The sequence below is a fragment of the Phyllostomus discolor genome, chromosome 1 (assembly GCF_004126475.2).
Source record: "Phyllostomus discolor isolate MPI-MPIP mPhyDis1 chromosome 1, mPhyDis1.pri.v3, whole genome shotgun sequence".
Classification (NCBI taxonomy): Eukaryota; Metazoa; Chordata; class Mammalia; order Chiroptera; family Phyllostomidae; genus Phyllostomus; species Phyllostomus discolor.
In genome coordinates this window covers 174,906,263-174,921,488 of record NC_040903.2, presented here as the reverse complement: position 1 = coordinate 174,921,488, position 15,226 = coordinate 174,906,263, and the positions used below count along the sequence as shown (strand labels likewise).

At 38.6% G+C, this 15,226-nt stretch overlaps 1 protein-coding gene and 1 pseudogene across 1 annotated transcript in view; both read left to right on the top strand.

The window, feature by feature from the left end:
* Positions 1-15,226, top strand: part of DENND4A (DENN domain containing 4A) — a 71,878-nt gene that overhangs the window by 23,583 nt on the left and 33,069 nt on the right. The window contains 3 exon segments of the mRNA XM_028505495.2: positions 1,608-1,708; positions 4,243-4,461; positions 6,675-6,820. Coding sequence (XP_028361296.1) covers positions 1,608-1,708; positions 4,243-4,461; positions 6,675-6,820 — 466 coding nt within the window.
* LOC114493487 lies at positions 3,004-3,130 on the top strand (annotated as a pseudogene).

Below are 15,226 nucleotides of genomic sequence, written 5' to 3'. Positions count from 1 at the left end.
CACTGACTGACTCTAAACTAATACATTTACCACTAATTATTGGCTATTTATGCAATGGTAATCTTGTAAATGATGTTACCACTAATGAAAATGCAGAAGGCTATCACAGATCCAAACTCAGGTACTAAGTAAAACTGTCCTACTCAGCCAAGTTGTAAAGTGAAGATAGCAAGGGTAAGAGAAGGAAATTAATTACTTCAATAAATAATTAGATATCATGAAATGATAACAAGATATTTTTCATTTCATTTATGCTACAGACATCCTGAATACCTTTTTTTGCTAGGCATTGGGAGTAAAAAGGCAAACCAAATAATACTCCTTTTTCTAAAATGGTTCATAATCTAGTCCAGCAAGGCAGAATGCGTACAGTGAGTAAAGCACAGTGAGAATGCTGTATTGCAAAGTTTTCTCATGAAAATAACGTAAATAGTATTTCTATGTTCTCACTTTGAAGTAGGAGTCCATGCTCCTGGTCACATTATAAATGAAATAAAACCTTCACAGGAGGACATCTGCAACTTGACCATGTCCTATCGGTATTTTTATTTTCATTTGTGGAAAGATAAGATAGATTCCAAGACAGTTGTTCTCTGTCAGCTTTAGCTTTCTCATCTACTTTTTTTCTTTTCTTAGTTTTGCAAAGTGATATTTGCCCTTTTTTTCTGTGGCAAGTTTAGGGAACATTGAAAAAAAAGTTCAGCAAGTTTCACCACACCTGTGCAGTTATTGTCTATGGTGGTTAGAATGTGAGTACTTTTCTTCCCCCTTTTCTGTACATTTTTTAGGTTTTCTGAAATGAGTATTCATTGCTGTAGAAACAGGGAAAAAAAAGATTTAATAAATGAAATAAGCAAAGCTATAGTTAAGTCCAAAACCTTTTTGGTGTTTTATCACCATACTCTTTTCTTCTCCTACCCCATATAAGCTTAAAGAAAAACTGTGTTGTCATAATTGTACTAAAGGAGGTTATAGAAGTGTGTTATAGAAACAAAGATGCCACTGTCAAGCACATGTCCTCCTTTGTGGTTATAAAAGTATTTTGGATTGTTGTAGTTTATTCAATTAATTTAATATAGATTACTTCTTTTCTGAAAGAAACAAAAATAAATTCCACTTTTAGGAAACAAAGAAACAATATTAAGATATACCAGAGTATTTTGATAAGCTCATTGAAAGTTTTTCTGCAGTGCTATCTTAGAGTCTATAATAACAATAAAAAAATCCACATAGTAGGATTTTCACAATACTTAGGTATCTAAAGAATCTTAAATGGAATTTAAGAGTAATGACCACCACATTAAGTTTGGTAGTGATTAGCATGATTCCAATACAAGTAGAATTACCAACATAATTACAGATTTTTTAGCTATATTTAGTGTAAGGTTTCACTCTTATATAAATTAATATTCAATTTTTAAATATTCAACATCCCAGTTTACCCCAGTAGTATTTTCTCCTGTTAACTAGAATATTTTTGTGTTTTATTTTTTTGTTTAATGTGTTTTCTATTTTTCCTTTCTAATATATATCAAGTATATACTTCCCCTGCTCCCCCCCAAAAAGGTCCATCTAACAAATATATTATTTTTGCCATTTAATTTCAGAACTGGTGACAAGAAAAATGTACCCTGGAAGATACTCCCAAAGAAACCTTGTAAAAATCTGATGAACACACTGAATAATTTGCACCAGCAATTGGCAAAATGTAAGTGTCTAACTTAATTAAAGGAAGTGATTTAATCGGAGAAAAGGACTCCAGTTACTTTTCCTTACTTGTAAAAATATAATGTTTATCTAAAGGAAAGTGTTTTGCAATCTTAAAGGCAAATGAGCATTTGCCTTTTTTGTTAAGAAAAGAAAATGCAAAATTTTTAGAAGCTGAATGGGAGATTTATAAAATTTATTTTTGATACTACATTTTTATAGAACCATTTGAGAATCATAAAATTAAAAAAGAGGTTAAGGCAGTTATTTAATTTTACCATTACTGAAATGCAAGGAGAAAAATCAGCATTTCTACTTGTATACTTCTTTTATACATGGAATAAAAAGTCAGTTTTGAAAATCTAATACAGATGTTTTAAATTACATTAAGAAATGCTGATTTCCAGTGGGGCGAGAGCTAGGTCATATGCTTTTCACCTTCAGGGGATCTTAATACTGTGCTTACCTCAAATTGCTGAGAGCATTAAGAAATTAATAAAAATGAAAATTGATTAGGATATGAAATATTTCAGTAAAAATCTTATGTAAGAGTATCTTGACAGTGACCCAGAATTACTAAGAAGAAGTCATCTTTGTTTATCTAATCCTCTTGATATTTTATAACAGCAGTCCATTCAGGGCCCACAATTTAATACTTATGGTATGAGAAATGGTCATTAATTGTGTAGTGATATTTGAGGTTCTCGTTTATGTATTAGGTGAAATATAAACATAGGAGGTGACATATCCTTGGGGGTTCAGGTTGCCTGCAGTATATACAGAAGTAGAAATGAAAGACAATGTTTACAAAATAAACCTTACCACAGGTAGATAATTTGGAAGTGGCTCAAAAATATTGGGGTATTTTTAAAAAATTATATCAAATGATTAAATGGGGTATTTTTAAAAAATGCTATTAAATGATCAAATGTAGAACAAATAAGTTATTATGGAGTTTTATTTAAGCTACCAGGTTAAATTGCTTTCTAAAAGTGCATGCAATTCTTTTGAATATCTGAGAAGTCCAGCATCTTTTGTAGCAACATTTAAATATTATTAAAATGAGTAAAATAGCCCAGCTAGCTCGATTGAAGGGCAGAATCTTAAAACTTAAAACTATAGACTTTTAAACAATATTAATAGTTGAGGACTGTATAACACTTTTTACCTTCGGAGCACTTTCACATACATTCTTTTATCTTTGTGCCTATGAAATGAAGATAATAAGGTTGAGAGAGGTAAAGTACCTTCTTAGAGATCACACAGTTGAAGCTAATGATTAAAATGTATGCCTCTATTGCTTCTCGGCCTTTTGGCTAAGATCAAGTGTAATATCTGTTCTTATCAGTTTAAAACATATGCCTCTGTTCCATTGCCCACATTCTTTCTAATACTTCCTCTTTTTTAGACAATAAGAACTCCAGAAGACTCAGATGATTCACTGTTCCTCATATTTTAAAAACTTTTTAAATTTTGAAGCAATCACAGACTTTTTTTCCTGACCCTTTGAGAATAGATGCCCCATCACCTCCAAATGGAATGTATTTCCTACCAGCAAGTACATTCTCCTACATCAATACAATGTAACCCTGAAAATCAGGAAATTAACATTCAGCATTACTGCCATCCTTCAGACTAGATTTGAGCTAATTAACACAATAGTGGTCTTTATAGCAAAAGAATCCATTTCCAAATCAGATGTTGTATTTAGTTTCAAGTCTCTTTAGTATCCTTTTCTCTAAATAGTTCCTTAATTTTTTGTTCACTTTCTTGATACTTTTGAAAATGATACTGTTGGAGAATGGTGCATGATGTGGGTTTGTCTGAGTGTCCTCATGATAAATGTAGATAGATCATGCATCTTTGACAGGAATATTGCAGGAGTGACACTGAGTTCCTTTCACAGCATCCTTTGAGCACTGTATCAATTTGTTCCATTATTGATGAATGTGTTCACTTTGATCACTTGATTAGGTGGTGTCTACCAGGCTCTTTCTCTACTGTAAAGTTATTTTATTTTACTCCCTAATGGCTTTAGCATGGAATTCTCCAGGAAGTGTAAGAGTTGATTCTTATATTTGAATCGCAGGATGTTTCTCCTATAAGCACTTATATTTTTTAAGAAAAGGAAGGAAGGACTATTGTTGTTATGATCTTCATTTATAAATCCATGTATAGTTATTTCAGAACATGAACATTTTTTCTGATAGTAGTCAGATAAACTGGAATTATTTTATGTTTAATTTAGACAAAATGTACTCAGCAGAACCTAAAAAAAGGATAAGGAAAGCTTTGCTAGGACTTGCACATTACAAAGTTATATAAACAAAGGTTGAGGTATCTTGAGCCCTTTTGAAAACATAACATAACACATTTTTTTCAATTTTATTAAGATATAATTGACATACAGTACTGTATAAGTTTAAGGTGTACAGCATAATGATGACATACATGTACAAAACATTTATATTGATACAATTTTAAACATTAGTTTTGACAGTTTGAAGAAAACACTAATACTATATCTCTTCACAGTGCAGCAGAGACCAAGAGATGATGGACTAATGGACTTATCAATGAATGACTATGATTTTAATTCTGGAAAGAGGTTGCACATGATAGATTTGGAAATCCAAGAGGCATTTTTGTATTTCATGGCTTCTATTTTAAAAGGGTATAGGTCATACTTAAGGCCAATAACAGGAGCCCCATCTGAGACAGCCACAGATGCAAGCTCTCTTTTTGCCCTACAAGGTGAGTGAATGCAGTTTTACATATTATTGAGTTTAAGTCATATTATTGAGCTTAACCGATGATTTCATTGCTTTCTGGGTTAATAGCTCATATTTATCAAAAATGTACAAGGTCCATCCAGAAAGTATCTAGCCATGTACTATGAAAAATAGAGACATTTATTGAAGAAGTTATAAGATACAAGAAACATTGTACACAGGACAATGACACTTCAGTCCCCTTCAAAGTAGGCACCCTGGGACCTCACACAGTTCTCCCAATCACCATCATCTGCCCCATCGTATTTTCCTGAATCTAATCACTGGTCTGAAATCTCTTCCCTTTTAAAGGTGTCTTTAGTTCTGGGATAAGCCAGAAGTCAGTCACAGGGTCCCAAATCTGGGCTGTAGGGAGACTGAGTCACTTGGGTGATTTGAAGTTTTGCCAAAAAACTGCATGGACGTGGTACATGAGCAGGCAAGTTTTCTTAATGAAACTGCTAATTACGGTTGCCCATAGCTGCGGCCTTCTGAATCACCCAAATAGTTTCCACAGAGCAATGTTCAAGTTTAACACAAAATTTGATGCAGATTCGTTGCTCTACTCGCTCAGTCATTTTGAATGCAGCAGCCACACAGTACACATGGTCACTCAGTGGCATCTGCTGCCCCCACTGACTAGCACAGCAAAGTCGTCATTGTTCACGCATGGGCATTCCAGTCCACTCTCCTTGGCTCCCAGGTTACGTTAATGTCGCACATTAATATAACAAGAATATAACATTCTTGTTATATTAACAATGGCTGGACTTTTTTCTGGACAGATCTCTTTATATACCTATTTTGTTAATAATAACTCTGTAAGTAATCCATTTCCATAGGACTAGTTATTTCTCAGGCACATTCAATGTAATCCCATTGGCAACATATGCATAAGGAACTCTTTGAAAAGTACAGAGATTTCTAAACATGTACTGCTGCACTTGTGTCACAGGTGTGTTGACATTGACGCTTTTAGCTTTCGGGGCAGCCAGACATTACTGGCATGCCAAGTAGCCCGGAATGATCACCTCCAGGCTTGAGCAGCCTCATTTGTTTTACTTCAGTATTCTCTACAAGTATTATTTTCTCTCTATGCCATGAAGTAAAAAATGTTGGGGAGCCCTGGAATGCATTTTGTGCCGTAATATGTATTTACTTTCTTTTGTAGTATTTAACATTTAAAAGAGAAATTCATACCTTGGCCAGTGTGGCTCGGTTGCTTGGAGTGTTGTCCTATAACCAAAAGTTACGGGTTCAGTTCCTGGTCAGGGCACATACCTAGGTGGCATACTCAATTCCTGGTCAGGGTGTGTACAGGAGGCAGCCAGTCGATGTTTCTCTCGTATCGATGTGTTTCTCCCGCACTCCCCCTCTCTCTAAAAGCAATGGAAAAATGTCCTTGGATGAAGATAAAAAGAGAGAGAAATTCATTTAATAAACATATATTGAGTGTCTCCAAATGATAGGCATTGGGTGTATAGTGGTATACAAAAGGTACGTGGTCAGAAAAAAAAGAAAGAATGAGGACATGATCATTTTCCCATGGAGCTTATAGTCAAGAAGATAAACAATTTGAAAATATGAATGAACACTTCAGTTCACAACTTTAGATCACAGAGGGCTCTTGTGAGGAATTCACATCTGGGCCAGCATCAAAAGGAGAAGTAGAGATTAGCCAGGCAGAGAGAAAGTGGAAGAGTGTTTTAGGCAGAGAGAACACTTTATATGAAACTTTTCCTGAGACTGGAAAGAATTTGAGTTCATGAGCCCAAAAGAAACCCAAGTGTTGTGTAACTGAGTATAGTGAGTGTGAACTCAGGAGGGGTGTAACTGCTGCTTTGAAAAAGCCACATATGTATATGGAAAGAGAACAGGAGCCATGTGCACGTAGCATGCAACACATAAAGAGGGAAAAGTAGCAATTTTAAAATGCTTTCACATTTTCTAGTTTATGTGCAATCTTCAAAGTAGTGAGGGGACACAGAGACAATTCTGGATTTGAAATGTCTGGATTCAAGTTTCTTTCCTGTTGCTATCTCTGTCAGGTGGCTTCCGATTCAGGGTCTTAGTTCCATTTTTGGCAAAACAGTGGGGTGTAGATGACATGGTTGATCAAATTCCTTTTAGCTTGAAAATTCTATGAATCTATAAATGATATTATATATTCTGACACTGGAAATTTATGTTGAACAGCTTTCTTAAGAAGCCGGGACCGATCACATCAAAAATTCTATAATATGATGACCAAAACACAAATGTTTATTCGCTTCATTGAGGAATGTTCTTTTGTCAGTGATAAAGACGCAAGCCTGGCATTTTTTGATGATTGTGTAGATAAAGTAAGTAATAGTTTGTCTATAGTGCTCTAAGTTATTTTGTGTGACTGTTGTAAATGTTAGGAATTATAGTTTCTATTTATAACTTTTACTAGCTTTTAACAAAATTTCAGTTAACTTCATTTCATCATTGACCCCTTATTATGAAAGTTTTGGTGGCCTACCAGACATTATAGAACACAACAACCTCTTGGGAATACCTTGCAGGATTTTAATAAATTGTGAGTTTTGTTTTAGCCGTCAGACTACAGGAGTTTTGTTCAAGCCTGTAGACCTCTGACTTGGGCATTCTTAATTTCTCTTCTCCTTTTTCTCTAAGGTAGATTGTCACATGCTGAGATACAGGCATAGAGCATAATGAATATTCCACCTGACTATTACTACAATTTGGGAATGAGTTGTATCATAAATTAAGTGAATTAATTCTATTTTAAATTCATGTGTGAAACCTTCCCTTTTCCTTCACTTCTAATATCAGTAGGTGAGATAGAGCAATGTGGGTATCCATGCTGAAGAGAGAGGATGTTGGGGAACAGTAGCCCAGAGAGAGGTATCAAAACCTGAACGGGGTATAGTAGGAGAAACAGCCTAGCGTGGGGTGTCAGAGACTACGCAAGTGAGAGAGAGTATTGCCATTGGGTCCAGACGGCAAATGTGGTTTCAGAGTTTGATCTGGATGAGGGAGATGCTGGCTTGGTGGGACGGGGGTTGGTCTTGAAGGAGCTATCGGCACCAAATTAGGGTAAAACAGTCATATACGTGGGTTAGGAGGTAATGGGGAGGGAAGAATGTTACATACGGGGGACTGATAAAATAAATAAATATATTAAAGGTAATTAAGTTTCCCACCGACTGCGAAGGAATTTACAAATAAAGAAAAGGAGAATACCAGAATGAACCCTGTAGAATTGGAGGTTCCGCGTGATATCATTACCTTGCAATATGTATAGATAGACATAGAAATAAGTACAGATATAAGTGCACACACAAACACATATTTCCTAGCTCTGTACCCAGCAAGGACCTGGGAGCAGCCATACCCCAATAGCAATGCATACACCTAATGCACAAATTTTGGCTCCTAAATACTATTCTCCACTAAAAGGAGTCAGGACTTCTTGAAAAAATGGTTGATCCCAAGTCTAGGGCAAGGAAAGTACAAATGAGCCCTGAAGTAGCTTATGCTAGAGAAAAAGAAATTGCCCCAAGAATGATAGAAACATGTTTTTATAAAAACAATACACACACAGAAACACAAGCCAGTTTAAGAGGACTCCCAATATCTACCTCTGGGATAATTTCAACATCAAACTTAGTAACAGATTGTAACCCATTGGATAAAATAGGTAATTGTGAATCTGCACGGATATCAATCAAGAATCTGGGGATTTTACATAGCTTTTTAAAAAATTGTATTTTATTGATTATACTATTACAGTTGTCCCAATCTTCCCTCCTTCCCCCCCTCCGCCCAGCACACCCCACTCTCTAAGGCACAGATGGCAAACACTAGGCCCATGGGCCGAATCTGGCCCTCCACCTTGTTTCTACCTGGTGGCAGTGCTGAGCTCTCGCTTAACTGTTAAGGAGTAGTCACATTTATACTGTCCTAAAATTACATTCTGGCCTTTGAAGGCAACCTCGAGACTGATGTGGCCCCCAGTGAAAATTAGTTTGACACCCTGCTCTAAGGCAGTCCGGCACTATGGTTCATGTCCATGGGTCATGAGTATAAGTTCTTTGGCTACTCCATTTCCTATACTGTGTTTTACATCCCCACAGCTATTCTGTAACTACCTATTTGTACTTCTTAATCCCCTCACCTCTTCATCCATTCCCCCACATCCTTCTCCCATCTGACAGCCATCAAAATGTTCTCCATATCCATGATTCTGTTTCTGTTCTTCTTGTTTAGTGTTTTTTAGATTCATTTGTTGATAGATACGTATATGTTGCTATTTTATTTTTCATAGACTGTTGTTTGTTCTTTATTTTAATTACTGTATCCTTCATTTCTGACTGGATCTTTGTTATGCTGTCAAGGTCTTCATTAAGTTCCTTAAGCATCCTTAGGGTTATATCTTCTTGTTGGATAGTTCCCTTTATCATTATGTAGTGTCCTTCTTTGTCTGTTACTATAGTCTTGGTTTTAAAGTCTATTTTGTTAGATATAAATACTACTACCCCAGCTTTTTTTTCCCTTTTCCATGTGCATGAAGTATCTTTTTCCATCCCTTTACCTTTAGTCTGTGTGTGTTTTTCCATCTAATATGGGTCTCTTGGAAGCATCATAAATATGGGTCTTGTTTTCTTATCTATTCAGCTACTGTATGTCTTTTGGTTGGAGCATTTAAGCCATTTACATTTAAGGTGATTTGATTGATAAATATGTATTTAGGGCCATTTTATTGTTAGAGTATTTTCCTCTATTTTTATTTTCTTTCTTTTCTTAAAGCAAGCCCTTTAACATTTGTTGCAGTACTGATTTGGTAAACTCCTTTAGCTTTTTCTTGTCTACGAAGCTTCTTATTTCTCCTTCAATTTTAAATGATAGCCTTGCTGGGTAAAGTAGCCTTGGTTGTACGTCCTTGCTTTTCATCACCTTGAATAATTCATGCCACTCCCCTCTGGCCTGAAATGTTTCTGTGGAGAAATCAGATGACAGTCTAAGTGGTGCTCCCTTGTAAGTAACTACCTGGTTTTCTCTTGTGGCTTTTAGGATTCTCTCCTTGTCTTTAAGCTTTGTTGTTTAATTAGATATGTCTTGGTATAAGCCTCTTTGGGTCCAGCTTGTTTGGGTCTCTCTGAGCTTCCTGGACTTCTGTGGCTTTTTCCTTCACCAGATTAGGGAATTTTTCGGACATTATTTATTCAAGTAAGTTCTTGATACCTTGCTCACTCTCTTCCCCTTCTGATGTTCCCATGATACAGATTTTGTTATGCTTCATGTTAAAAATGTTTCTTAAGCTCTCCTCATTTTTTTATATTTGTTTTTCTTTTTGCTGCTCTGCCTAGATGTTTTTTTCACCTTTGTCTTCCAAATAACTGATTCAGTCCTCTGCATCATCTAACCTACTATTTCTTCTTTCCAGTGTATTTTTTATTTCAGATATTTTATTACTTATTTCTGACTGGTCCTTTTATATGGTTTCTATGTCTTTTTTTCTTGCAGTTGAGTATCCCTATAATCATTACTCTAAACTCTCTGATAAATGCTTGCCTCTATTTCATTTGTATCTTCTTCTAGAGTACACTCTTGTTCATTCATTTGGGATCTGTTTCTATATCTCCCCATTTTGGCTGCTGCTGTGTTATGCGTTTCTGTGTACTAGGTATATCTGCCAGACTGGTGCACACCTAAGCACTGGACAACCTGTTTGTAGCTATCAGGATCCACAGCATGTAGCTCCTTCTGCTGGGTCTAGGTGTGTGAAGAAAGAATGAGGCTGGGCACTAAGGATGGCCTTGTCCAGCACCAGACCCAGAGGTGTGTCAGCTGAAGCCTCAGAGCTCCCAGCAATCTGCCTCTGCCTACAGGCTTTCTGTTCGATTAATCAGTGAATGTCTTCCAGCTCTACTCCTCAGCAGCATGGCTTAAGCACCATAGGATGGGGCAGAGTAATTCCTGTGGGTGGAGCTGTTGTTTCTCCTCAGGCTGATGCCACTTGGAGGGGTCTGCTCTGCCTGAGTAAGACGGCTCTTGCAGTATGGGGAATGACTCGGCACAGAGGTCCTGGCAGCTGTTCCTTTAGCTTTCTCCCCAGAACCAATAGCCCCAGATTCTCCTCAAACATCTCTATAGTCTACTTTGACCTCCCTCTGCCAGAGCCCAGGGTAAGTGGCTGCAAATGGGATTTTGTGCATTGGCCCCTTAAGAGGCTCTCTGAGTCTCTAGCTATCTCTCCCTGGCAGACAGAAACCCCACTGCTTTTCACAGCCGTATGTTATTTGGTTACTTCCTCTGTTCTGGTTGAGTAGGCTGGGGAGCCCACCTTGGGGTTTAGACCTCACACTTCTCAGGGGCAATCCCCTGGCCGCTGAAATATGCCTGCAGGACTTCAGCTATTGCCCATTTGATCCCAGCTAGCCTTCTCGTGCTTCCTTTTGCCTCCTGCACACTCGCTACCAGTCATGTTGTGATGATGTGGCTTCTTCCCTCTGTCTGTAGTTATATATCTAGTGTCCAGTTGGTTATTCAGGATGATTTTTCTATAATTTAGTTGTAATTCCAGATTGACCCTAGAAGGAGGTTAGTGTAGCTTCCACTTACTCCTCCACCATCGTGAGTCTCTCAGTCCTTGCTTTGTATCACTTTGAATACTTCTAGCTAGTCCCTTCTAGCCTGCAAAGCTTCTTTTGAGAAATCAGCTGATAGTCTTATGGGCTCTCCTTTGTAGGTAACTCTCTGCTTTTCTCTTGCTGCTTTTAAGGTTCTCTATCTTTAAACTTTGGCATTTGAATTATGATGAGTCTTGGTGTGGTTCTCTTTGGGTCTAACTTGTTTGAAACTCTCTGTGCTTCCTGGACTTGTATGTCTATTTCCTTCACCAAATTAGATAAGTTTTCTTTCATTATTTTTTCAAATAGGTTTTCAGTTTCTTGCGCTTCCTCTTTTTCTGGCACCCCTATGATTCAGATGTTGGTACATTTGGAGATGTCCCAGAGGGTCCTTATACTATCCTTGCTTTTTTTTTTAATTACTTTTTTTTCTTGCTATTCTGGTTGAATGCCTGTTTCTTTCTTATGTTCCAAATCATTGATATAAACCTCAGTTTCTTCTCCTCTACTGATGGTTCCCTGTAAATATTTCTTTATTTCACTTAGTGTAACCTTCATTTCTTCTTTTATGTTGTGGCCATACTCAATGAGTTCTTTGAGCATCTGATAAGCAGTGTTTTGAACTCGACATCTGATAGGTTGCTTATCTCCATTTTGTTTAGTGTTTTTTTTTTATAGAGTTTTGATCTGTTCTTTCATTTGGGCCATGTTTCTTTGTCTCCTCATTTTGGCAGCTTGCCTGTGTTTATTTCTATGTACTAGGTAGACCTGCTGTGACTCCTGTCTTGGCATCATGGCCTAATGTAGTAGGTATTCTGTAGGGTCCAGTGACACAGCTTCCCCTATCACCTGAACTGAGTACTTGAGGTGCACCCTTCTTGTGGGCTGAGTACACTGTCCTCTTGTAGTTGAGCCTTGATTACTGTTGGCAGGTCAATAGGAGGGATTTAGCTAGGCCAGTCAGGTGCAAGGTCTGGCTGTGACCACAGACTCCAACCTCTGCCCTTCATGGAGGATCACCTCTGCAGGGGCAGGGTGGTGGTACTCTGACATGGTCAGTAACTATCCACTGGGTGCACAGGCTCAGCAGTTTTCTGGGCGATGCAGGTCAAGGTCAGCCTCCAACCTGTGTTCTGCCTGGGGCCACCCTAGCTGAGCTATAAAGCAATCTGAGATGGCTGCTACTTGCACTGGGCTTGGAGGTTCCCAGGCAAAGCCAAGCTGTGAATATAGTCTGACTGCTTCTAGAGCCAGGCCTGGGGCCATTTATCAAGAGGTATTGGGGCTGGGGGCTCTTCGAGGCTAGCTATTGCTTGTTTGAAAGGATTTAGGAAGTTGTGAAACAGGAGCCAAGACCAACCATTCATATGGAAAAGTCACTGTTAACAGATTGGGTGGTACTATAAGTTACATTAGAGGAAGTATTAGGAGATCTCCAGGATAGGACAAACAGTGTTAGCCAGGTTGATGGAGTCTCAGATATGGCACCCACCTGCCAGCTGTGTGGCTCTGTGGGGGAATGGTTCAGATAAGGGGCAGTGGCCCTTGCCTGCCTTTTGTCTGGGAGTAAGCTGTTCCCCCAGCTCTCACCTTAATGCTAGACACTTCAGTTCCTTCCTATATGCCACTGGTGCTTTTCACACCCAGTGCTGGAGCTCAGAGAGAGTAAGTCTGATTAAGTCCTTGTGCAGGTTCTAGGTTCTCTATGAGGAACTGCTTGGGAGTTCAGAAGTTTCTCCCACTGATTCAATCCCTGCTGCTTTTTACAGCCAGAAGTTATGGGGACTTATCTTCCTCACACTGGAATCTTGCGCCGGGGGGACCTGGGGTAGGGCTGGGGTTCCTTACTTTTGGAGTATCCCTCCTGAATTTTTTCCACTGCAGGTGGATGTGGGACCAGCCCATTCCACATCTGCGACCCTCCCACCAGTCTGGATGGATATGGTATCTTTAATTTTGTAGTTGCCAGATATCCATTCTGCTTGATTTCTGATGGTTCTGAGTGATGGTTGTTCTATAATTTAGTTGTAATTTTGATTTGGTTGTGCAATGAGATGACCATGTTTACCTATGCCACTATTTTGACTGGAAGTCCTTTTGTAATTTTTAAAAAGCAAATAAAAGTAATTGATATTCATTATATTTTAATTAGAAAATAACAATAAAAAGAAGAAAATTTTTTGCCAGTAATGGCACTACCCAGAAGTGTCATTTTGATAATTGTGTGTGTGTAAGAGCACACACAACTATATCCGGTATATATGTAATATACATACTGCATTTTGTCGTGTACAATGCACACCCAAGTTTTTATGCACGTTATACATGGGATTATTATGCCCATTTTTATACCTGTGTTATGTAGTCATCATACTCATGTATAATGCCCATCCTTATTTTTCCCTCAAAACTTTGGGCAAAAAAGAGAGGACTTCTGGCCAAGATAGAGGCATAGGTGGACACACTGTACCTCCACGCACAAACAAGATTGGAACAACAACAATTTAGAGGCAGAATAACACCCAGAACTGACAGAAAATTTATCTGAATGGAAGTCAGACAGCCAAGAAGTTGAAATAGACCCGTTCATCCAGACCGGTGGGAGGGGCAGAGACGAGCAGCCAGACGCAGTCTCAGTGCAGAGAACGGGGAGACTTGGGCGCATAAGGCAACCGGGAGCACAGAAGGCATCTGGGGCACGCAAGATAGCAGCGGGTAGACGCTGAGTACGCTGAAGGCAGCTGGCAGACCCAGTGAGGCGGTGATTGTGGAGCAGGGCAGAGCGCACAACCTAGGATCCCAGAGAAGGGACTGAGTTCCCAGGAGAACGGAGCTACCACCATTGTTCCCCCCAACCCGCCCCCACATACAATGTCACAATCTAGCAACTGGGGTGCCCAGCCCTGGTGAACACCTAAGGTTCTACCCCTCATCGTAACAGGAGCTACCAGACCAAAAAAAAAAAAAAAGAGAGAGAGAGAGAGAGTGAGATGGCTCAAACAGAAGAACAAATCAGTGCCCCAGAACTCATCCTTTTGAGCGACCAAGAGATAGCTAGCCTATCAGATGCATAGTTCAATACACTGGTGATCAGGAAGCTCACAGAATTGGTTGATTTTGGTCGCAAATGAGATGAACAAATGCAGGTTACCATCAAAGACATGAAGGAAAATGCACAGGGAACCAATAGTGATGGGAAGGAAACTGGGACTCAAAACAATAGAGTGGACCAGAAGGAAGAAAGAAACAACCAACAGGAAAGAATGGAGAAATAAGAATTAAAAAAAAAAAAAACAAGGAGAAGCTTAGGAACCTCTAGGACATCTTTAAACATTTCAACATCCAAATTATAGGGGTACCAGAAGGGGAGGAGGTAGAGCAACAGATTGAAAACGCATTTGAACAAATAATAAAGGAGAACTTCCCCAATCTGGCAAAGGAAATAGACTTCCAGGAAGTCCAGGAAGCTCAGAGAGTCCCAAAGAAGTTGAACCCAAGAAGAAGCACACCAAAGCACATCATAATTACATTAGCCAAGGTAAAAATTAAGGAGAGAATCCTAGAAGCAGCAAGAGATAAGGGGATAGTAACCTACAAAGGAGTTCCCATCAGGCTATCAGCTGATTTCTCCAAAGAGACCTTACAGGCAAGAAGGGGCTGGAAAGAAATATTCCAAGTCATGAAAGACAAGGACCCACATCCCAGATTGCTCTATCCAGCAAAGCTCTCATTTAGAATGGAAGGGAAGATAAAGTGCTTTTCAGATAAGGTCAAGTTAAAGGAGTTCATCATCACCAAGCCCTTATTTTATGAAATGCTAAAGGGACTTATCTAAGAAAAGAAGATAAAGAAAAGACGTGTATAATAAAAGGACAGCAAACTCACAATTATTAACAATCACACCTAAAGCAAAACCAAAAGAAACTAAGCAAACAACTGGAACATGAACAGAACCACAGAAATGGAGATCACATGGAGGGTTAGCAACAGGGGAGTGGGAGGAGGAGAGAGTGGGGAAAAGGTACAGAGAATAAGTAGCATAGAATGTATGTTGAAAATAGGGGGAGGGCAAGAATAGTATGAGAAATGTAGAAGCTAAAGAACTTACAAGTATGGCACATGGACATGGAC